Raw genomic sequence first — 25,210 nt, 5'->3', positions numbered from 1 at the left:
TCTGCCTCAGCCACCTGAGTAGCTGGGACTACAGGCGTGCACCACCATGCCCGGCTAATTTTTTTGTATTTTTAGGAGAGACGGGGTTTCACCAAAAACCCCGTCTTTTTAGGAGAGACGGGGTTTCACCAAGGCTGGTTTCAAACTCCTGACCTAAAGTGATCCACCAGCTTCGGCTTCCTAGCATGCTGGGATTACAGGCGTGAGCCATCAAGCCCCGCCCCAATGGCACATATGTTTTTTAAAGTAAATGGTAAATAATTTTTGAAGGTGACATTCCTTTTTTTGAAAATTACTCTAAGTTTCAAAACATGTTTTTTTGAAGGTTCCTAGCAGTTTTATTTGTAATAGCCAACATATTTATTTTGAAGTAAAAAGGTTAAATCTGGTGTTTTGTTTGAAAAAGCATATATGGAAAAGTTGACAAATACCCCATCAGTGTTTTGTAGTTGTTGTTAATTTACATCTTCTAAGTAATTTTTTGTTTCTTAGGGAGTGTGGAGAAAATGCACACACACTTTTCCCCCGTTATGTGAAAAATAAAGCTTCCAAATTGAAATTTAGAGCAACTAAGATACAGAGACAACAGAACAAAATGTTTTTGAGCCTTTGGGAATTGAGAAGTAAATGCTGTGGAGTGTTGGCATACTTTGAACTCTTTCTCTTAAATATTTTTGCAACTTTTAGGAAGGTTTATATCAATATTAAATCTATAACATCATTTAATAGTTTGTTTAACCTGCTTATTTTAAAGGAGAGGTCTCCAGATTCTATTTCAATGATGAGAACACTACCTCCAATAGAAGGGACTCTTGGCCTTTCTGCTTGTTTTCCCCCCAATTCGGTCTTTGCACGTTGTTCTGAGAGTAACTTCCTACCGAGCGTCTTATCTGAACAGGACCTCATGCGCCCAGAGGAACCAGGTAACATTTGCTACTCTGTCTGCTCTCAGGATAAATGTGCCTTTTATTCCTGTTTTTATGTTTATCTTAAGATGTTTTCTCCAGTTATTTAAATTGTTCTCTCCCTGGTTAGAGCCTAACATCCCTCATTTGAACTCAAATCCAGGAATATCCTTACAAATAGAAAGCACCATCGGTGCCCCAAGACTGCCATGTAACCACAGCAGCATATCTTTATAGAGCAGTGGGTAACAGTCATAGCACCTTCCTTAACTGTATCCCCTTTAAACCCTGAAACCACTCGATGAACTTAGGAGGGAGTTACAGTCCTCATTTCAGAGATGAGAAAAGCAAGGCTTGGAGAGATCAAGTGACTTGCTCAAGGTCACTCAGCTTATAAATGAAGTGGTCAGAATTTGAATGCAGGTCTTCCGGATCTATGTGAAATTCTATATTTAGGCAGTATAACATAATGGTGAAGAGCATGGAATATGGAGTTAAATTGATCTGGGGTCAAATGCCAATTTTGACATTTACTAGCTGTGTGACTGACTTTGGGAAAGTTACTTAACCTCTCTAAGCCTCAGTTTCCTTGGCTTTGAAATTGATTTAATAATACTGACTTCAGAGAGTGATTGAGAGGATTCAGTGAGATCAGGCATATAAAATAATTAGCATTGAGCCCAGCACCTCTAGAAACACCTCAGTAAATGTTGTTATGATTAATATTAATACCTTTACCTCACTACCTGTTAGATACAGATTTCACGTTTTAAGTTGTAATCCCAGCTCTTTCACTATGCTATACCTATTCTAACTAATTTTCTTTACAGATATTTGTGTATCTTAGGAGTGTCTGTATGTTACTGCAGGATGTCTAAAGAGGGAATATTCTCTCTTAATTAAATTTAGGGATTCTCGTGTGTTTTAAAATTATTGTTCCAATGACATATATTTTTTGAAGTAAATGGCAAATAATTTTTGAAGGAGACATTCCTTTTCTGAAAATTACTGGAAGTTTCAAAACATATTTATTTTTTTGAAGATTCATAGCAGTTTTATGTGTAATAGCCAACATACTTCTCTATTTGATAGGGGTAGGACAAGAAACCAGGACCAGGAGATCAGAAAGTAAGCAGTAAATTTGAAATTAAGAAGATAAACCTGTCATCAGGGACTAAGAATCAGGGTCTAGAAACAGATAATTTTTGTATCTTTGAGATCCGGAAGCTAGGCAAAGGGTTGAGGTAATATAGGATTGGGAACTCAGGTAAGAATTGTGGGCTATGGGAATGGGATATTATATCTAACTAGGACCTTAGTAATGAGCTGATTTATTGCACCTGACCCACAACTTTTGTATGTTTTCTTTTGAAATAAGAATCAGTGTCTAATGGTACTCTTCAGCCCTGGACATGGAAAAAGTAGTAGATTCTGACAAGCAGTATGTAGTGTGTACAAGGAAAAAAGACATTTATGGTTTAGAGAAAATTGTTTCTCAGTCCCAGAGATTTGAATGTGAAAATATGCATGATTTTGTAGCTAGATCAAAAGGAAATGCCATCTCTTCTTGTCTTCTTGTGACTGCTAACACTCTCTTCTTAATAAAACTTATTTTGAAAGTTGTGTCTAACATATACTGTGACATTTTCTAAATCATTCACAGACTTCAGTCTTTATAATGGAGGAAAAGTATATCAGGATACGTCTTACTAAGGAGGTGTCATTTAAGCTAAAGGATAAGGAAGGGATGGCTACACAAGGAGAATAGATGTATTTCAGGCAAAGAAAATAATATAGGCAAAGAAAATAATATAGGCAAAGGTTTGGAGGCAGTTAAGAAGAAAAAGACAACCAGTGGGGCTAGAAAGTGAGAGAAATGGTAAGACAAAGCGGTATTGGAGAAAGAGACAGTGAAAAATTATTTATGGTTTTATAGGCCATGAAGACCTACTTGATATGAATGTTTTTCTTAAGTGCAATAGAAAGTCATTAAAAGATTTTAAGCAGTAGACTAATGTATTCCAGTCCTATTTCCACTTTAAGATGATTATGATCACTTCTACCTCCATATAGATTATACAGAGGCCAGACTAGAAATAGGAAGAGTACTTGTGAGCCCTTTGCAAGAGGTGATAATGTATGGACCAAGGTGTTTGCAGCGTAGATGGAGAAAAGAAAAAGAAAAGAGAAGAGGGATGATGTGAAATACATTATAGACATAAAAACCAACCGGACTTGCTAAACTTATGAATGCACCACACATAGGTGTGAATTAAAGTGAGGAATCAAGGATGATTCCTAAGCAAGAGGAAGCTTGACACATTTGAGGAATAAAATTAAGAACCAAGCCTTGGATATCTGTGAGGCATCCAAGTAGAAATATCAAGCTGATTGTTGAAACACAAGCCTAAAGTTTAGAAGAGAGCCCTGGACTAGAAATATACATTTGGAAGCCATCAACATAGAGATGGTATTTAAAAGAGATGGTCATGGTAACTTATGCCTGTAATCCGAGTATTTTGAGAGGCTGAGGTGGGAGGATTGCTTGAAGTTAGGAGTTTGAGACCAGCCTGGGCAACATAGCAAGACCCCCTCTCTCTATTTAAAATAATAATAAAATCCATGGATGTTGGTGAAATCACCTGCTAGAGAGTCGAGTCAGAAGAGAAGAGGGCCCAGAATGCAGCCCTAAGAACGTCTAATATTTGAGAGGTAGAGAAGGAAGAGCTGGCAAAGAAGCCTTCCTCAGCTTTGTCAGCCAGTAAGGCAGGAGGTGGGAAATTAGGACAGTGTAGTGTCGTGAATGCAAAGTACTGCTCAAAGATCAAGGGAAAATAGCTCAAAGAAGTATCCAGTGGATTTGGTATAATGGAGTTTACTGGTGACCTCGACAAGAGCAGTTCTAGGGGAAGATCAGGGAAGAAGCCAGAGTGTTAAGAGTCAGTTATGAATGGGAAATGAGGAAATGAAGAGGAGATAAGATGAGCAGATAATTCGTTTGTGTATTTGCCAATGAAGTGGAGCAGAGAAATGGTCTGGCAGCTAGAGGGGGATGTGGGCTCAATAGAAAATATTGGAGCACATTTGTATGGTAATGAATGAGCCAGTAGTCCTGGAGAGGGAGATAGCACAGAGGAGAGAAAGTATAACCAAAGTTGTAAAGCTCTTGCAAAACAGGAGGGGCCAGCATAGAGAGTGGTCTTTGGTAACAGGAAAAACACATCCTACATTTTAACAGGCAAATGAGAACTTGGGTACAGATATAGGTAGTTGTGTATGTTTGTTGGTGAGGAGATCAAGTGGATCAGATATGATGACTTCTGTTTTCTCAGTCAAATCTGAGGCAAGGCCATCAGTTTAAATAATCTGCTATGTGTTTTCCAAACCTATATTCTCTGCCCTCTCCAACCTGTCCTGCGTAACACTTTCCACAGTGATCTTCCTAAGGTGCAATTCAGTTTACATGTGCTCCAGTGTCTTCAGTGAATTCCTAATTATGAAAATAAGTGTTAATTTTCCTATATAATTCCCAATTCTAGCTTTATCTCTCAATAGTCTTTTCCTTACAATCTTCATTTGGTAATAGGTAGTTTTATGGTAGTAATGTATTATGATAGTCTACAAACAGTGGCTCTTGGGCCAAATCTAGCTGGCCACTTGTTTTTACAAATGAAGTTTTATTGGAACCAAGCCATACCCATTCCTTTATGTATTGTCTGTGGCTGCTTTCTGCTACAATGTCATAGGTTAGTTAGGACAGAGACCATATGGCCCAGGAAGCCTAAGATGTTTACTATATGGCCTTTTAGAGAAAAGTTTGCTGATTCTTAATTTTGATCAGACTGATCTCTTCAGTCTAACTTAGTGGAAAGAACAAGGGCTGTGGAGTCAGATGCACCTAAGATTGACACTGGACACCAACAGTCACTGAAACTTAATTTCCTCATTTACAAAATGAGAATATAATACTTAACCTTCCTTGTTGTCATAGGGTCAGTGTAACATATATAAAAGCATGTGTTTCTGGCACTTGGTAAGCCTTCAAGACAAACTCCTTTCCTCTGCTCATTTGCTCAGACTACTGTTCTGCTGCTTTATTAGGAATGGGCTTCATTGTCTTCCCCTTACACCTCCATCTCTGCCTCTCAGAATTCTACTTATCCTTCTATGTACCTCCATAATGAAACTTTTCCTGCTTCCCAACATACGGATGTAATTTCTCATAGACTATAACTTCATGGCAGTTAAAATTTTTTAACAACAAACAACAAAATTGTAATTGCTAATACTTAATAAACTTATTACTATATGTATATCAAAACATCTGTTTTATACCTTAAATATAGATGATAAAAAATAAAAAAGAATTAGCAATTACTTAGGTTGCTATTCTGCATATTACCGCACATGGAATAAATACCAAATGATTATTTGCTCATTCAATTCAGTGGATTTAAAGGGGAGGGATCAGTGTGGACTGTCATTTTTTAGTGAAGACTTCATTACGGAGCTACTTCCAAATGTATCAGTGATCAATGAAGGCATAGTGAGAAATTGAGAAAAATGTAAAGCCAAGTAGAGCCTATGACTTTTAATTATCTACTTTATGATGTAATAACCTTGTAGTTTTCTGTGAAAGGTTCTAGGTATTTATACTAGTTATCTGTTGCTACATTTTAAAAATGACCCTAAAACTTAGCAGGTTAAAACAAAAAGCATTTATTATTTCACACAGTTTCTGAGAGTCAGGAGTCCAGCAGGAGCTTAGCTGGGTGGTTCTGGCCCAGGTTCTTTCATAGGGTTGCAGTCACACTGTCAGATGGGGTTGCAGTTATCTGAAGGCTTGACTGAGGCTGGAAGATCCACTTCCAAGCTCATTCACATGGCCATTGGCAGGAGGCCTCACTTCCTTGAGATGCTCACAACATGGACTCCTACAGAGCAAGTGATTGGAGAGAAAGAGAGAGAGTACACGTATGTAGCCAGGGGTGGAGGGGGAGAGAGAGCGAGCAAGAGAGCGAGCACAAGGGTGTATACATGTGTATAACCAAAACAGAAGCTATAATGCTATCACAGGTACGTCTGCTTTATTTTACTGGCTGTGCACATACAGACCAACCTGGTATAATGTGCAAGGGAACTACACAAGAGGATGAACACCAGGAGGATGTAAGTCGTTGGGGCCCTTCTTAGGACTAGCTATTACAGTGCTCGATACCTGGGTAGTTATTTATCCCAAAGGAATAGTGTTTGCCTGTTCATATGAATGAAACAATTGTAATCTAATTGGTGTCAACATTTTTAAACTTTCACAAAGATTTTAAAACCTGTGTCACTGTGAATGAATTCTTTTCAGTTTCCCTGACATGAGGCTAAAGGACTTTTAGTAAAATTATACCTACACTTTATATTATAGAATAATTTCTGTTTTCTCTCCAGTTGTCTTTTACTTTTCTGTTGAAATCTGGATTTCCTTTTTCCCATTTAATCATTCAGATTATTTTCTAGATGAAATGACCAAAGAAGCAGAGATAGATAATTCTTCAACCGTAGAAAGCCTTGGAGAAACTACTGATATCTTGAATATGGTAATGATTTCCTATCTGTTTATCTAAATATGAGTTTGAATTTTAGTTCATTGTGTATGTGAATGTGTGTATACTTCCTATACTCTTATATGCATGAAAACCACTTTCTTGTTTCTTATTTTGTTTGTTATTTTTAACCAACTATATTGAGATATAATTCACATATAAAATTTGTTTTGATCCTCACATTATTAGTATGGCAATTGAGAGTGGATTCTATTACTATCTGAACTGTTTTCCCTTCATTATATATGTATATATGCACACATATATATATAATTTGTACTCTATATATAGTACAAACACATAGTATATATACTGTATTCTTTTTATAATATATATTTTTTATTTATTTCAGACACACATTATGAGCCTGAATTCCAATGAAAAGTCATTAAAATTATCACCAGTTCAGAAACAAAAGTTATAATATGGAGATTTATTTTCATTATTGTTGGTAAGAGCAGTTTAAGTTAATTTTTTGGATGGTTTTTGGAAAGAACACAAGAAACGTAAGCATTTACTTACTTTAGAATTTAAAAGACAGAGGGATACAATGTAGATAACCTCCATTTTGCCGTGTTCTGATGTTATGTATTGTTATGTATTTTCTGTAAAGAAACAAGAGTGGAAGCATTTTATTGCTGAAATTTGCTCTTTGGGATCACTAACTTAAGTTATACTAGCCATACTTTTCCTTCTGTCAAGCCATAGGTTATGATTGCAGTTCTTATGTGTAGGAAAAGACTACCATTTATTCATAGAGTGGCTCTCTGACTTTGGTTGAGTATGACTTTGAATGAATTACTATGCTGACTTTACTGAATGATATTAATATCTTTTTTAGCTTTACAATTTTGTGATTTTAGTGAAAATCTTTGATAACCTTTCCCAATATTTGGTTGGGCTTTAATTTATCAAGAAATTGATAGCATAAAAATAAGATTAAACATTTGGAAATTAGAGACTGTTCATGAGTAGGAAAGAGAGACTTTTAATGAATAACAAATAGCAAAAGAAGGGAATAGGCTGTGGTTTTCACAACCGTAGAGAGATAAAGGCCTGCCCTGAAATCCTTTGCTTTTCCTGGCTTTAAGGACTAGTGTGATGAATGAATGAGGGATTTGAGGATTAGGAAAATAAATTGGAGAAATGTAAATCGAGGGAAGAAGACTATAAAAAAATATTTAATTTCTATTTGTAGTGTCTTTGACATGTTTTCAAGTTTAAAACTCTTAACATTGAAGTCACTGAAGTGCAGGAGAATCATGCTAAATTGTTAAAATTTAGAACTAGTCCTCATTAGTTCTATCTGTAATACTGAAAGGCATAGTGAATAACAGCATTCCTTTGAATATGGGAGAGCTGTTCGAACACAGTTGTAGAAGCTCAATGAATATTGACTGATTTTTGACTGACTATACTTCCAAGCAGACACCTTTCTTGTTTCTTTCCTTCCTCTTCCCTTAGACTCCAGGCTCTCCGTCTTCTGGGCTGCTTTATTGTGCTAGGGAAAGAAAGGCATGTGCCTTTAGAAATCAGTTCTGGCAACCAGGCCTTCCTCTCTTAGGGCTCTTAAAAGAATCATGACTTTTTAAAGAGCAAGACCAAGGACAACCAGAAACGGAAAGCAATTGCTTTTAAGCTGACATATATTTTATACTTTCTATAGTCCTTTTAAGTGTAGGCCCTACCAGGCCTACTTTAGTAAATGATAAAAGATTTATTATACTATTTCTGTGTATTAACTTGTTAATTTTTAACTTGTCATGTTTTAATAATCTCTTTGGCACAATAGGAACCTCTTCCTAGGCCTAATCATCACAGTTTATACAATTTGAATTAGTGAGTTTTTACTATCCAGAGACCCAAATTCATTAGATATTTGCATCCATTAGCTTGTTTGTAGAATTTAGATCAGCAATTTGGTTTTGCCTTATTTGGTCCAGCAGGAAATTACTTTTATATTGTTAATACATTATTCAAATGTCAGTGTTTGATTTCATAGTTTTTATACAAATCTTACATTTTACACTTAATAGTCTTTCCTCTTAGTGTTCTTTCATTTATAGAAATTATTATAATTAAAGAATATAATCACTACAAGGAAGAAGGTCAAAAATTTGAAAGTGCATATGAAGGTTTTGTTTAGAAAAGAAAAATATATTCGTTATTATTTAGTTTATAGATAAAAAACATTTCATGTGCAGTTTCTTCAGTTCTAGGAGTGGACTAGTCATTTTTTTCAAATTTTACATTTTTATTTATTTTGTGAATTTTGTGGACTCAAAAGACAAATGAAAATTTGAAAATTAGGCCTGGCGTGGTGGCTCATGCCTGTAATCCCAGCACTTTGGGTGGCCAAGATGGGCAGATCACTTGAGGTCAGGAGTTCGAGACCAGCCTGGCCATCATGGTAAAACCTCATCTCTCTACTAAAAATACAAAAATTAGCTGGGTGTGGTGGCACGCACCCATAGTCCCAGCTACTCAGGAGGCTGAGGTGAGAAAATCGCTGGAACCCAGGAGGCAGAGGCTGCAGTAAGCTGAGATCATGCCACTGAGCTCCAACCTAGATGACAGAATGAAACTCCGTCGCAAGAAAAAAAATTTGAAAATGAGAGATGATCGGGAAAGTGGGAAAAATATACTAAGCTGTACTATGTACAAGAAAAGCGTACTTTTTTTTCTTTGAGATGGAGTTTCACTCTTGTTACCCAGGCTGGAGTCCAGTGGCACAGTCTTGGCTCACTGCAACCTCCGCCTGCCGAGTTCAAGCAGTTCTCCTGCCTCAGCCTCCCGAGTAGCTGGGATTACAGGCATGTGCCCCCACTCCCAGCTAATTTTTGTACTTTTAGTAGAGACAGGTTTTCACCATGTTGGCCAGGCTAGTCTTGAACTCCTGACTTCAGGTGATCCACCCGCTTCTTAAAGTGCTGAGATTACAGGTGTGAGCCACTGTGCCAGGCCAAGAAGTGTACATTTTTTAATAGCATCTTGCAAAATTAATCTCAAAGTTTTATGTAAGGATTGATTCGGATTGAGAAAAGAGGCAGAGAATAAATATTGATGGAATTGTGATTAATGGAAAAATTAAGGCAGGTAGTACGAGTTGAAAATTAAACACAGATACATGTTACTAAATCAAAATTAGATGTATCACAGACTAGAGAGTGGCACAAATGATCCTTAAAGAAAACAAAACTTCAGCAAACTATCTGGTAAAATTTGCTATTTTTATTCTCCTAGACTTATAAAAATGTAAAATCTTGGCAGTATTTAAAGTAGATAAGGTGTCCTTGTAAACTAATAGTAGTATGCCTATGATAATTACTTCAAAAAAATTACAGAAACAACAAACAATTGGGAAACTGATGCAGCATACAGCTCTTACTGAAAACGATGATAGTGATGAATATGAAGAAATGTCAGAAATGAAAGAAGGGAAAGCATGTGAGCAACATGTGTCACGAGGGATTTTCATGACGCAACCAGCTACGCCTATCGAAGCATTTTCAGATGAGGAACTAGGTAATGACTCAGGCCAGGTGGGACCTCAGGCTGACACTGATGGAGAGGGTTTACAAAAAGAGGTATTTAGACATGAAAATAATAATGGTGTTGATCAACTTGATGCCAAGGAAATAGAAAAGGAAAGTGATGGAGGACACAGTCAGAAGGAATCAGAAGCAGAAGAAATAGTCAGTGAGAAGGAAACTAAACTGGCAGAAATAGCAGGTATGAAGGATTTAAGAAAAAGGGAAAAGAGCACAAAAAATATGAGTTCTTTCTTTGGCAACTTACCAGATAGAGGTATGAATACTGAGAGTGAAGAAAATAAAGATTTTGTTAAGAAAAGGGAAAGTTGCAAGCAAGATGTGATCTTTGACAGTGAAAGAGAATCAGTAGAAAAGCCAGACGTTACATGGAAGGTGCAAGTGAGAGTCAGCAGGGTATAGCTGATGGATTCCAGCAGCCGGAGGCAATAGAATTTAGTAGTGGAGAGAAAGAGGATGATGAAGTGGAAACTGACCAAAACATATGGTATGGCAGGAAATTGATAGAACAAGGAAATGAAAAAGAGACTAAACCCGTAATATCCAAATCCATGGCAAAGTATGATTTTAAATGTGATCGCTTGTCAGAGATCCCAGAGGAGAAGGAAGGAGCAGAGGATTCAAAAGGAAATGGAATAGAGGAGCAAGAGGTAGAAGCAAATGAGGAAAATGTGAAGGTGCATGGAGGAAGACAGGAGGAAACAGAGATCCTATCAGATGACCTTACAGACAAAGCAGAGGTGAGTGAAGGCAAGGCAAAGTCAGCGGGAGAAGCAGAGGATGGGCCTGAAGGTAGAGGGGATGGAACCTGTGAGGAGGGTAGTTCAGGAGCAGAACACTGGCAAGGTGAGGAGAGGGAGGAGAAGGGGGAGAAAGACAAGGGTGGAGGAGAAATGGTGAGGCCGGGAGAGGGAGAGAAGGACCTAGCAGAGGAGGAGGAATGGAGAAGAGGGATGGGAAAGAGCAGGAGCAAAAGGAGAGGGAGCAAGGCCATCAGAAGGAAAGAAACCAAGAGATGGAGGAGGGAGAAGGGGAGGAGGAGCATGGAGAAGGAGAGGAAGAGGAGGAAGACAGAGAAGAGGAAGAAGAGAAAGAGGAGGAGAAGGAGGGAGAAGGGGAAGCAGTGGAGGGAGAAGGTGAAAAGGAGGAAGGAGAGGTGGAAGAAGGAGAGAGGGAAAAGGAGGAAAGAGCCGGGAAGGAGGAGAAAGGAGAGGAGAAAGGAGACCAAGGAGAAGGGGAAGAGGAGGAAACAGAGGGGGAAGGGGAGCAAAAAGAGGAGGGAGGGGAAGTAGAGGAGGGGAAAGGAGAGGGGGAAAAGGAGGAAGGGAAGGGGGAAGAGGAAGAAGGAGAAGGGGAGAGGGAAGAGGAAGAAGGAGAAGAGGAGGGGGAAGAGGAGGAAGGAGAAGGGAAAGGGGAGGAGGAAGAAGGAGAAGAGGAGGGGAAAGAGGAGGAAGGAGAAGGGAAAGGGGAGGAGGAAGAAAGAGAAGAGGGGGGAGAGGAGGAAGGAGAAGGGAAAGGGGAGGAGGAAGGGGAGGAAGGAGAAGGGGAGGGGGAAGAAGAGGAAGGAGAAGGGGAGGGAGAAGAGGAAGGGGAAGAGGAGGAGGAAGGGGAGGAAGGGGGAGAGGAGGAGGAAGGGGAGGAAGGAGAAGGGGAGGAGGACGGGGAGGAAGAGGAAGGGGAGGGGGAAGAGGAGGAAGGGGAGGGGGAGGAGGAAGGAGAAGGGGAAGAGGAAGAAGGGGAGGGGGAAGAGGAGGAAGGAGAAGGGGAGGGGGAAGAGGAGGAAGGAGAAGGGGAGGGGGAAGAGGAGGAAGGAGAAGGGGAAGGGGAGGAGGAAGGAGGAAGGAGAACGGGAAGAGGAAGGAGAAGGGGAGGGGGAAGAGGAGGAAGGAGGGGGGAAGAGGAGGAAGGGGAAGAAGAAGGAGGAAGAAGGAGAGGGAGAGGAAGAAGGGGAGGGAGAAGAGGAGGAAGGGGAAGTAGAAGGGGAGGAGGAAGGGGAGGTAGAAGGGGAGGAGGAAGGGGAGGTGGAAGGAGAGGAAGAGGAAGGAGAGGAGGAAGGGGAAGAAAGGGAAAAGGAGGGGGAAGGAGAAGAAAACAGGAGGAACAGAGAAGAGGAGGAGGAAGAAGAGGGGAAGTACCAGGAGACAGGCGAAGAAGAGAATGAAAGGCAGGAAAGGCAGAATGGAGACGAGTACAAAAAAGTGAGCAAAATGAAAGGATCTGTGAAATATGGCAAACATAAAACATATCAAAAAAAGTCAATTACTAACACACAGGGAAATGGGAAAGAGCAGAGGTCCAAAATGCCAGTGCAGTCAAAACAACTTGTAGAAAACGGGCCACCAGGTTCCAAAAAGTTCTGGAATAATGTATTACCACATTATTTGGAATTGAAGTAACAAACCTTAAATGTGACCCGATTATGGCCAGCCAAACAATTTAAATGCCTTGCATATAACAGGCACTCATTACATGTTGTTAAACTGATTTTAGGTCAGTTATTTTATGTGTAGTAAAAAAAAGCAACTGATGCAGCTGTGTTAAGGAGCCAAAGACAACAGGAGGCACTGGTAAATTTTGGCCTCTCTCAGACTAAAATTTTGGTGTATTTCACCCCCAAATTATAAAACCATAGCTAGAAAATATTAAAAGGTCATATCAGATTATTAACATTATATATTCATTAAAGGCAGCTTTAGGAAATAAGAATATACTACAAGAGTGTTTTGATTGTGTGTATAAATCATTCCATTTTTAAATGGCACAGATGCTTAAGGGCTATAAAAACTTCTAATTTCTTATAAATGTGTTAGCACTTTTTTTAAGTTAGTGATTACAGTTTACCTGCTGTATAGAATAATTTTCTAATAATGAATGGTATTCTGAAACTCAATTGAGGCATTCACATTTTAAAGAAAGTATTGTCTTTTACCTTTTATATGTTCTTTTTGCAAAAATCTACAAAGTGACAGCTGTGTTCAGAGCTTAGATCCCAAAAACGTGATCTCTTTTAGTTAGTATCTGGCCAGATGGCAGTATACCTAATGAAATGGTGATTAATTTAAATGTATAATCTGGAAATATGTAAAACTTGAAGTATTTTTTGTCCAGGCAAAGCTACTCATTGGGCTTCGGTTTCCTCATCTCTAAAATGGAGTGGATGAGATGATGTGATAACTGCAGTCCCTTCTAACTCTTAAATTCTTTTCATTCTCACAGATTTACTCTGTCATTGTTATTCGTGTAGGAAACGTTTTAGGGAAGAAAAATTACACTTTAAAATTAATTTAGTTTTCGATACAGTTGTTTTCTTTACTCTTGAAAAGTTATGACAGCTTTAATGTCTCTTGTCTTCTGTAATTTTTTATTTCTAAACTCCTGTCATTTCCAAGCTTTAACTGTACTTTATCAGAGCCTTCATTTCCGGTATGTGTTATATGCCCTCAGTGTATTCATTGACTATTCTGTAATTTCAGTTTGTCTGTTGCTTGTCAGAATGTTTCAAGTAAAATAAAAAATTAAATGTATATAGTCAGAAATTCTTTGTGAAAAGATAAACCGTCTAGTATTAGATACTGAATTTTAGAGAGGCTAGATTTCCACTAGAGTAATTACAATTGTCCCTTAAAATTGTCCATGTACACAATGCAGCTAATTTATCTGATTATTTGTGGCTCCTTTTTCTTTTTTTTATTATACTTTAAGTTCTAAGGTACATGTGCACAACGTGCAGGTTTGTTACATATGTATACATGTGCCATGTTGGTGTGCTGCACCCATTAACTCGTCATTTACATTAGGTATGTCTCCTAATGCTATCCCTCCCCCCTCCCCCCACCCCACGACAGGCCCCGGTGTGTGATGTTCCCCTTCCTGTGTCCAAGTGATCTCATTGTTCAATTCCCACCTATGAGTGAGAACATGCGGTGTTTGGTTTTCTGTTCTTGTGATAGTTTGCTGAGAATGATGGTTTCCAGCTGCATCCATGTCCCTACAAAGGACATGAACTCATCCTTTTTTATGGCTGCATAGTGTTCCATGGTGTATATGTGTGTGGCTCCTTTTTCAACTGATTTCCTTTCATAGTCCCTTTTATGTCCTGGACATGAGATATTTCTTATACTTAGTTTTATTAAGGAGGATTTTGATGACAAACTTCCTGTGAATTTTATGTAGTTGAATTCTTTGCACATTTGATTCTCTGGGTGAGAAAGAATATGAGGAAAAGTCTAGAATCATATTAAGTAAAGTATTTCCTAGGAGCAATTATAAATTTTACCTTAGCTGCAAGGATCTCTGGCAGCTTCCCCTAACTAACCAAATGTACTGATTTGGCATTGCAGTGCTTTACTAAATTCAACCGCATTCATTAAGGGTTAGTAGAAAAGAATTAATACTATGATAAAAATATATATGCCAAACATGATTATTTAAAAAGTAGACTTAAAATGATTAAATAAGATGGATGACACAGAGTTCATAAAGAAAAAAACCTCCAGGGAAATGAGAAACTCTTAAACTCAAGTTATTAATGTAATAGCTATGGGCATTCATCTTCTATTGAAGAGATAATCAGCCAGTAATACTGAAACAACGTTCTAAAATACGCCCATCTCAGTATTAAACCTGGTCTGTATGTCCATGTTTAAATAGCATTTCTTCACATTTCCCTGACCAAAAACGTTTTGTGCTCTTTAGAAGTGGTAGTTCGTGCAAGCATTGTTTTCTTGTGGAGAGCACTGGCCTCCCTAGTCACTTTGAGACCAAAGCCCTTTTTCTGGTTTTGCACTTTTGAGCTGTCTGAACCTGGGCTAGTCTCTTAGCTTAGCAGTCCTCAATTTCTTCATCTGGAAAATTATAGAATGAGAATGAGTGACCTAAGGGATTCTGTAGGAACGGCAGTTGTTCATTACCAGCTAGAGCTCTGTCACACCCAGATTTTCTGCAGTTCCTTTTTCCTCAATAAAAAATCTTGAGTGTCGTCACCAAAGTGACCCCACATTCAAACTAACTAGTAGTTATACTGAAGTAAGCAGTTATCCTAAACTACTAAGCACACACTAACTTTCTATGCCCACTGTTGGGCAAACATTTATTTAATCACATGTGGCAGGTCTAGTACCCTTAAAAAGTTTATGGAGAGGAGTGTATTGTGGGTTAGGGGTGCGTTGGGGTACAAAAGACCCAGGTCTAGCCAGGCTTTCATTGACAGAAGTGATTTACATGTTTGTAAATTTTATATATCTCAGGAGAAAAAAAAAAAAAAGGAAGCTTAAGAATGAGACCACTTTGTCCCTCATGAATTAACACTTGGTTACATAGATTAAAATAACTGGTTCCTTCTTTCTTGTTCCCATCTGCTGGTTGTTCAGGCTTTTATAGTAGTTTATCACTGATCATTATTGAGGGAAGTGTGAGTAGTATGTATAGAATCCATTGAGTTACGTTTCCTAATGAGGACTCTGGCTGAAAAAGACTTTAAGGTAAGCTGCAAAGGATCACCTACCACACAAACTTCTGCTGCTGCTGCTGAACAGCAGCACTCCAGGTGAGTGCAACTGACATGTCTTCTGCTATGTCACTATAGAGAAACTTGCTAGACACTTACATAGCAAAAATAACATGTGACCATGGAAGAAGAAAAAGCCAAGCTTTTCTTGTTTCTGACCTGGAGAACTGGGTAGAAAGAGTGTTATTCAGCAAGATTGAGAATAAGGGAGCAGAAGCAGGTTTGGGAGGCAGTTTTTTACTGTTGAATTTAGATTGTCTGTAGGAGATGTTCAGGAGGCAGATACATGTATGGATCTGGAGCTCACGGAGACTGCTGAGTATCGACAGCTTGTAGATGTAGTTAAAATTGGATTTGACTGAAAGGAAGTGTTCCTAGTGTGAATGGAGGAGAATTGAAGACAGAATTCAGAGAAATATCAGTAGGTAAGGGAGAGGTTGAAAAAGTGAAGTCTGACGAGGTGTGGGAGCACACTTACTAGGAAAGAGAGATGCCACCCAAGCCAAAGAAGGGGTTTCAGAGAGGAAGGAGTGCTAGTAGCTGCAGAGAGAGCCTCTCACAGGCAGCCTAGTAGAGGCCCAGGGGCAGAACCCACATTGCCAGGAAAGAATGAGCTCCAGGAAATCTGCTCTGCAGAGAAACAGAATCAGAACTGTGAAAATTAAATATCAGATAGAGATATTTAATTTTTAAGATATTTAATTTTTTTAAGCATATTTCTCAATTTAGGAAGGGAGATGTGTTTTCCAGAGACTTTGGTACTCTGGGGAAAAGATGATAAATTTTGTTCATAATTAATATATACTTAAGAATAGAGTGTTATTGATGTGAGCTTATGAACCAAAAGAAAAATCTGCAATGCTTTAAACGTTAGTGAGATGGAGAAAAAAAAGATCTGTGAGAACAGCCATTATTATCCTCAAATGGGGAGGTTTGGAAACATGGCCTCCAAAGTCCAGTAGAACTGAGTTAAAATCCTAGCCCTCCACTGATTAGCTGTATGGACCCCTAGAAAAGTTGTGGTAGTGGTGGTGGTGGTTGTTATTTGACCTTTCTGAGTCTTATTTCCCTCGTTTGATAAAGGAAGGGACTTTTGATGATTAAATTACCTAACACGAGAAACATAGGCACTCAGCAAATGGTAACCTGTATCACTCTAATTATACTCTGCGGTCACACCAAGGTAGGTGCAAAGCTACACTCATGAATCTCCAGGTCACTAACTGATTTGCATGAGTTTAGTCCTGTGAACCTGACTTTTGTTTAAATGTAACATAATAGCAAAATATAAATTGGCTTAGAAATAGATCTGTGGGAATAAAGTAGATTGCAATAATGATAATGCTTAAGTATAAGGTGGAGTGAAACTATTACACACCATACATTAGTCAATAAATGCCCCTAAATATTTAAAGTGTATTGAAACGCTGATCACACTCATGTGGTTAGCCTAAAATGTAGGTTTGTTTTCTGTCACTGAACATTTCCCTCTGTGTCCTCACCTTGTTATCAAAATAAAAATAATTAGCACATAAGGTATAGTCGTGGATCATGCATTTGTTTATGGACAGCAAGAAAATCTTCTACGGAAAAAGAGGAGAAAGAGTAAAGCATAAATCTGAAAATGAGAATAAAAATGCCTACCAGCAAGATATTCTATACTCTGAACATTTATTTGTGTAGGCCTGCCTATCAGAGTCAAACTGGAATGTATTCAGTGGTGAGAATACAGGATTAGGAATGACACAAGGGAGTGGTGCCTAGAAAGAAGGAAGAGTTTAAGAGATTATAAAGTAGTAGTATCGGCCAAGAATTTGGAGGTCACAACTGGCAGCCCATGGGTGCAATCTGGCCTGGAGACTTACTTTGTTTGGTGCAGTAATTTTTTTTTTTTTTTTTAATCATATTGGTTGCCAACATTGAAATGTCAGGAGATTTTTACATTTAAAAAATGTTTCTTAGCCAGGCATGGTGGCTCACACCTGTAATCCCAGAACTTTGGGAGGCTGAGGCCGGAGGATTGCTTGAGACCAGGAGTTCAAGACCAGCCTGGGCAAGATGATAAAAACTTGTCTCTACAAAAAATTAAAAGATTAGTTAGGCATGGTGGCGTGCACCCTGTAGTCCCAGCTACTCAGGAGGCTGAGGTGGGAAGATCGCTTGAGCCCTGAAGATCAAGGCTGTAGTGAGCTGTGATTGTGCCACTGCACTCCAGCTTGAGTGACAGAGTGAGGCCCCATCTCAATAATAATGTTTCTTGGACTTTTGGAAAGCCTGGGTCTGGGAGCATCGAACTCTGTGGCAACACTGACCTGAAGCTGAGCTGAGGCTGGCCCTCCTCTCCCCAGTTCCCATGGCTGCTTCCCTCACTGGCCTTGATGCTGGGCTCCTGGCTCACAATAAAAGGATGTATAGAGGACACAAAAACAAATAAGTGGACATTTTAAATGAACTATTTTCCAGTGATAAGATCTGGGACATTATGGGGAAAAAGAAGTCCAAACTTTTTGTTTTTCGACAGTCGCACACTAAGAATTCTATCTTACTTTTTATGGAGGGGCCTTTACAAAATTATTTATACTTACATACAAATATTTAGTATTTGCTTATGTGTTACTTTTCTCTGTAATCTTTTTAATCTTTACACAAACCCTCTGAGGTAGGTATTGCTAATGTTATTTTTCCATTTTACAGGTAGACTATAAAATACATTCACTGGGTGCCATGCTCAGGCCATGAGTGATTAGATTAAGGCTTGGAAAGCAGTGCTTAGGGCTTTGTATTTAATGCCCTTCCCACCCCATACTACTGCTTCCATGATTTTCAGTGTAGTTAAAACATGAACTTAAATGTTAACTTTTCCTGTCCTAAAAAAAAAAAAAAAAAAAAGCTTGAAATTTTGGTTTTTCTACCTGATATAACTTAAATACAAAGTTTTATGCTATATTAACCTATCTGGGAAACATTTTCTACCCTATATGACATTGAAGCATACCAGAAATTCTGAATTATAACACAAAATTTTATACTTTATAGTTCTGGTTTGTTTTATTACTTAAAAAAAATTATAATACCCACAGACAAAAGTACCTGTCTCATACATGTATTGCTCAATGTATTTTTCACAAAGTCAACACACCCATCACAAACTGATCAGCATCCAAATCAAGTGAAAAAGCAGTACCAGCTCCCCCAGAAGCTCCACTGTAACCCCCTTCAGTCATTTCCCACTCCCTGCCCCACCCCCCAGCCCCCATCCCAGCGATCTCTCCTTCTTAAAGCATGCAAAGTAATTGTGTTCTTAAGTAAAGGGAAACCTCAGTAGGAACCTTTGCTCTCTTGATCTGTTCCTTAAGAAATATGAAAAGTGTCGCCTTGGACCAGACCAGAGTCTGCACCTGACTGTGCCATGCCTGTCCAATGAAACAAAGGGTCCTTTTGTGAGAGGTCAGGCCCATTCACTTCTTTACCGTGATCCTAACACAAGACACAGATGCATACTGACCATTTCAGACTACCTGTTTACGTCTTATATAGTTCTAGTGCCAAGAATGTACTTAAACTTTACCCTTTCTTTTTATAAAATGACAGTATTCTGCCAGTCACTCCCAAATTGTTTCAGTTTAAAGGTAAGTGCTTTCTGTGATTTCAAGTAGTCGTCCAGATGTGTTTAGAATAATTTTAAATGTGCTTAGTGTGAGTGCTATGTGATTTCTAGTAAAAATGTCATTTTCTAATAGCTTTCTCAAATTTAGAAAATGATATAGTTCCAAAAGTTCTTCATTGTTATAGATTTCTTAAAGTTAATGAGTAAAATTGTAGTTTGTTACGAGTGTTTTACTTATTTCTAAAATAAGGTAAAACTCCCAAGTGTCTTTTTATAATAGCATGATATTATCCTGTGGTTACATGAATACCTCAGTTAACAAGCCCGGTTGGAGTTTACCCAGATGCTAGGTTAGCCAAGCTTTCCAAGTAATTGAGGATTATGCTGGGAACACAGCTCACTGATCCCTCCCTCTGTGAAAAGAGGGGCATAATCTGAAATCCTTTGTCTCAGGAGCACTGTTCTTTTTAGTTAACCTTTCGTTTACATATATTTATGAAGACAACTATCAGTCATAAGTCTTAAATCTAGTAATCTTCCCATTCCCTTTCAAAGTGAAGTTGTTTCTGATAATTTTAGCTACCCATAATGTATACCTGGCTAGGCATGATACACAATGCAAGTCACTCAAAGGGGAAAATCAGGCCAGGCATGGTGGCTCACGCCTGTAATCCTAGCACTTTGGGAGGCCGAGGCAGGAGGATGACCTGAAGTCAGGAGTTTGAGACCAGCCTGGCCAACATGGCGAAACCCCGTCTTTACTAAAAATACAAAAATTAGCTGGGTGTGGTGGTGGGTGCCTGTAATCCCAGCTACTCGGGAGGCTGAGGCAGGAGAATCACTTGGACCCGGGAGGTGGAGGTTGCAGTGAGCCAAGATTGCGCCACTGCACTCCAGCCTGGGTGACAGAGCGAGACCCTGTCTCAAACAAAAACAAAAAACGGGCGGTTGGAATCATGCAGACAAAAACAAAGCTTAAAAGTAAATAGTAACTACCTCGTGTTAACCCTACGCAGTCTAATCAATCATCATTTGAAATAGCTGTCTGCCCTGGTACCATGTTCCTTTCTCCCACATTCCTCTCTTGCATACATTGCCCCATGACCTTGGATTAACCTAAATCTAGTTCTTCCTGAGTAACTTCTGAAACTCTTTTTAAAATCTCAAAGCTTCACTTACTTAGGACTTCCTGTCCTCAGTGGGAATGCTATTAGGCCACGCCTTTGCAAATTGGCCTGAGGATGACACTAATGTTTATTACTAAGGTGTACTGTGTAAACATCCTCTTCCTAGCCTGGATTTTCGCATTTTATATTTTTACCAGAAGAAAGGTGAGTTAAATTTTAGAGGCATTGTTTTCCAACCATGATTCTGTCAAGTATCAATCAGGCTTTATCCTTAGCCAAACAGCCACTAGAAAGCTGACCACCGAAAGCTAATTACAGTGTTGAAGGGGATATGGGTCTGAAGCAAATATTGCCGAGGTGAACTTTGTACAAATGTTATTTGAAGGAGTAAATGGCACTGATTACTGCTTCACATATTTTGGAAACAGTTATAATAGACTATAAATAAAGTTATAACTTAAGTGTGTAAATGAAAAGTATGGGGGGGAATCTATTGAGAGACCTAATATCTTAATGACAATAAGAGTATTTCACCCAAAATTAGAAAGTTAAAAAAAAAATTTCAGTGTAGAATAAAGGTTAAAACTAATATTTTCTGCCTATATTTAATAAGCATTCCATGATTTACTATCAGTCTATCAAATCCATAGACAGCTTCTTTTATCATTTGGATTAGCTGGCCAGTAGCCAGATAGAACAAGTTCTGCCTCTGTCTGGTTTTCCTTCTGTTTTTAATAACCATGAGCAAACCATTTAAACTATCTATGTTCCTTTGTCTTTTATCCTGGAATGTAAATAATTATACTTACCTTCCTCATGACTATCAGTGAATTGTTCTTCTGAAGTGATTCTAAATCCCTATATTTTGGAAAATGAATGTAATATATAGATATGATTACGTTATAATGCTACAGTAGACAGAAAGCTTTTTAAACTTTTCTCAAGGTTAAAAGTACTCTGAGACAACCAAGAAAGACTATTTAATTTTTTTTCCATTGCAACCTTGCCATGGGTGCTAATAAGAATTTTGGAAATCCTAGTCATTGAAATAGAGTGGCATGCGTAAAATCCTTGTTAATATAGTAACTTGATATTCAGGATAGATTATGCAGTGTTCTTTGGCTTCAATATTTGAATTAATATTTTTATGGTTTTTTTAGATGACACAAATTATGACAGCAATATCAAATCCCTAGTTCTTTAAAAAGAAAGTCTTACTCTTCTCTGATGGTTAATTTTGTCACAGGATGATGAATTTTCTAAAACTGAGGAACTACAACTGGAAGATGTGGATGAGGAAATTAATGCTGAAAATCTGGAAAGCAAGAAGAAAATTGTGGGAGATGATGAAAGTGTTCCTACAGGTTCCCACAGTAAAACAGAAGGAGCAGAAAGAACCAGTGATGATAGCTCAGCTGAAACCATTGAAAAGGTATGATGCTAGGTGCTTAAATCCTGACATCCTGGGAGAAAACATACGGGTTCTCTAGTTTCTGCAGAGGACAGATCCCAGTTGCCTTTGGGATCAGAAATACTTCCATGAATATCTTCATTCATGTGCCATAGGAGAAAGGCTTTGTCTTATTTGTGAATTAAGCAAACTTTGTCTCTAGCACACTTTCTAGAATGCTGCGTGGTAGCATTCTGCCTCCTGCATAAGTGGAAGTAGAGTGGTATGGGCCAGGATAGTACAGTGTTGGGAAATTAACCAAGAAGTTCAACACTCAGTCCTTGAAATGTTGAAAGTGCAAAGTTAGGAGCCCTGGCACTGGTGGCAGAAATGGGTGTGTATGTATATGCACACTTGTGTATGTTTTCATGTGTCAATGAATGAAAGTTGGTGATAGCAGTATTTGAAGTTGTGATCAGTTCTTCAAAGGTGCAGCCTAGACAAAAGTATGTATAGAAGGAATAGGAGAAGATATCACTAAGGAAGCAAAAATCACCCTGAAAGTGGAGCTAGAGATGCCCAAAACATAATCTCTTCCATTGTCAGTTTTGACCGAGAGTGACCTTGCTAGGAGATAGTTGGTAGGTTTGAAATCATTTATTTGCTAACATTACTCTGGATTAACTTCAGAAGTATGGAATTCCACAACCAAAACTGAATGACATTGTACTCATTCATTTTTGTTTTCATTTTTTTAGCCTCTCATGCAGAACACTGAGTTAGTCATACCTTCTAGTTGATGAAACACTGTCATCATTGGTCTGTGCAAGGCTCTTCTCATGTAAATGTATTCTCTTTTAGCTCCATTCCCCTTCCCCTTTTCCCCTAACATAGACAACCACTGAAACATTTTTGTCGTTTTATTTGAATGTGTATTTGTGAAACATGTGTGCATACATGTTTAATTTACAAATTGGCATTGTGCTAAAGGTCATTCTTCTCCTTGGTTCCTTCTTTATCCGAGACTCCTTTCTCTCACTAAGAAAAAAAAAATATTCTAGCAGTTACTGTTTTCTTTCAGAAGAAGAAAATGATTCTGTTTATAGGAAACATTTATGAGTTCAGGTTAGGGTGGTCCCTAAGATTATTTAACACAGCAATCATTAAATACCAATTTGACACTGTAAAATGTTGAGACGAGTCATATGCCAATTAGCGTTCATGAATCTTCTTTGAGGAGAATTCTTGAGTCATACAGTGCTTTTAATCACACAATTTTAAGCCAGGAGGACATCTGGAATCAGTCAGCATCTAAGACCCCTCGCTTTACAAGAGCTCAGCAAAGTGAAGTAATTGTCACATGTTTATGTCGTTAGCTAGAGGCGGACTCTGGAACCTGCTTAAAGATTCAGACTAAGTTTTCTAGAACAGCACAGAAATGGTTTTTGTTATATTGCTTTGTTACTGTTTATAGAAAGAAAAAGCCAACCTGGAGGAACGGGCCATTTGTGAATACAATGAAAACCCAAAAGGTATGAGCATGTTTGATAACATACATACATACATGCATATATATGTGTGTGTATGCCATAATTGAGTAATTATAAGCTTACATGTAAGTTTACATATATGTTATGATTTTTACTGTCATATGATCCTCATAACAAGCTATGAAATATGTGATACAGACTTATCTGTTCTTATATATAACCACCACAGCTTCTTCACATACAAATATTTGCATTATTCATGGCTACTTATGTGTCATTGTTAAGGATTTTTTTTTTTTTTTTTTTTTTTTTTTTTTGAGACAGAGTTTCACTCTTGTTGTCCAGGATAGAGTGCAATGGCGCGATCTCGGCTCATTGCAATCACCACCTCCCAGGTTGAAGTGATTCTCCTGTCTCAGCCTCCCGAGTAGCTGGGATTATAGTCACGTGCTACTACGCCTGGCTAATTGTTGTATTTTTAGTAGAGATGGGGTTTCGCCATATTGGCTAGGCGAATCTCGAACTCCTGACCTCAGGTGATCCTCCCGCCTCGGCCTCCCAAAGTGCTGGGATTACAGCATGAGCCACCGTACCCAGCTGGTGTTAAGGAATTTAAGCAGCCTTTTTACTACCTTTTCTCTCTTTATTGAATCAGTATTATTAAATCAAGATTTTGCCCCAAATTCCAATTTGTATCTCTAGTGCACACTGCCAGATTCCATTGCCCAACCAAGTTGGGACTACTGGGCTGGCCTAAAGCTACAATGGCCACCCAGTTATTTACCCCTGAGGGCCCAGACCTGAGTCTCTTACCATAAACACTGAAGAGAAGTCCTTTCCCAAGCCTACCTATTAGTGTCAGAGAACAGGTGCTGTAGAATAGAAGTAACTGTGATTGCCCTTGCGATCTATATAATCTAGACCCAAATCATCTGTGTTTCTGTAGTACGACTCCCACATTGTTTCCACACCATCACGCTGCAGTATGCATTTTACTGTGTTCTCATAAAAAAAAAACTATCTGTAATACTGGATATCTGATCTAAACTTGTGAAGAATGAATAGTTTCCTTAATCCTCTTCCTTTTAACTTCTGCCACAAGAGTTATACAATATTTTAAGCAAGTGTTAAAAAATGTATCACCTGTAAGTATACTTAACATATAGCCTAAAGCACTACAAAGAAATTAAATATAAGCTTTAAGTAGTTGATAATATAAAATTAAAACAATGCATATGCTTCACAAGTATACTTTAAAGATAATTATTCAGATATAGAACATGTGGATTAATTTGAAACAAAAAATAGCATATCCATTTGAGTACAAAGAATGTAATTATAACTAGGTTAATTTTTAAAGTAATTCGTATTTTACGGACGTCTCTAACATTTACTATTACCTTTGTAGCTGTATTTGGATACTGGTCATCTAAACATTTACAACTTTGTTGAGGTCATTCTGGGCTTTTCACTTTACCTCAACTTTTCAGGAAATATGCAGTGTAGATATTGTCCACTACTCCAGGGGTGAGCTCTTTTCGTATTACCCCACAACTCAGGGTTCATAGAGTTTCACTGAGAGCATCAGGTCTTTTCTTTTCCCTATTAGTTAAAACTAGTATTTCTGAATGATCCAATTGTAGGATACATGCTTGGTGATGCAGAGAGCAGTTCATTAGAAATCCTAGAAAATAGTGAATCAACACCAAGCAACGACATGAAAAAAACACAGAAGGTAAGTGAAATGAATTGTCTTTTTTAATGCTAAGACCAAAGTATTGAATTGTTCCTTTTACTTTTCATATGGCGATCCACATAATGTAACTATCTTAGTATGAGTTTTTATGGCCCCAAAACCTGAAGAATTTCAGGTGATGTCACATATTTTTAATATACTACCTTTCCTTTGGTTAGCATTTGAATGAAGATCTTCTTTTCATCCTTTTACTTTAACTTATGTTTTACATGTGTCTCTTGTAAATGACCTATACAGCTGGATTTTGTCTTTGACATTTTTAACATGCATACCTAAAATCTAAA

General features: G+C 38.2%; 1 protein-coding gene across 1 annotated transcript in view; it reads left to right on the top strand.

The window, feature by feature from the left end:
- Positions 1-17,057, top strand: part of LOC139356367 (X-linked retinitis pigmentosa GTPase regulator-like) — a 46,865-nt gene extending 29,808 nt beyond the window's left edge. The window contains 8 exon segments of the mRNA XM_071070189.1: positions 755-923; positions 6,402-6,493; positions 6,852-6,916; position 7,120; positions 9,844-10,024; positions 10,639-10,992; positions 10,995-11,887; positions 11,889-17,057. Coding sequence (XP_070926290.1) covers positions 755-923; positions 6,402-6,493; positions 6,852-6,916; position 7,120; positions 9,844-10,024; positions 10,639-10,992; positions 10,995-11,887; positions 11,889-12,446 — 2,313 coding nt within the window. The 3' untranslated portion in view covers positions 12,447-17,057.
- The last annotated feature ends 8,153 nt before the right edge of the window (positions 17,058-25,210 follow it).

This window comes from Macaca nemestrina, chromosome 9 (genome assembly GCF_043159975.1).
Source record: "Macaca nemestrina isolate mMacNem1 chromosome 9, mMacNem.hap1, whole genome shotgun sequence".
In the NCBI taxonomy this organism is placed as follows: domain Eukaryota; kingdom Metazoa; phylum Chordata; class Mammalia; order Primates; family Cercopithecidae; genus Macaca; species Macaca nemestrina.
This window is presented reverse-complemented; position numbering and strand designations above follow the sequence as displayed.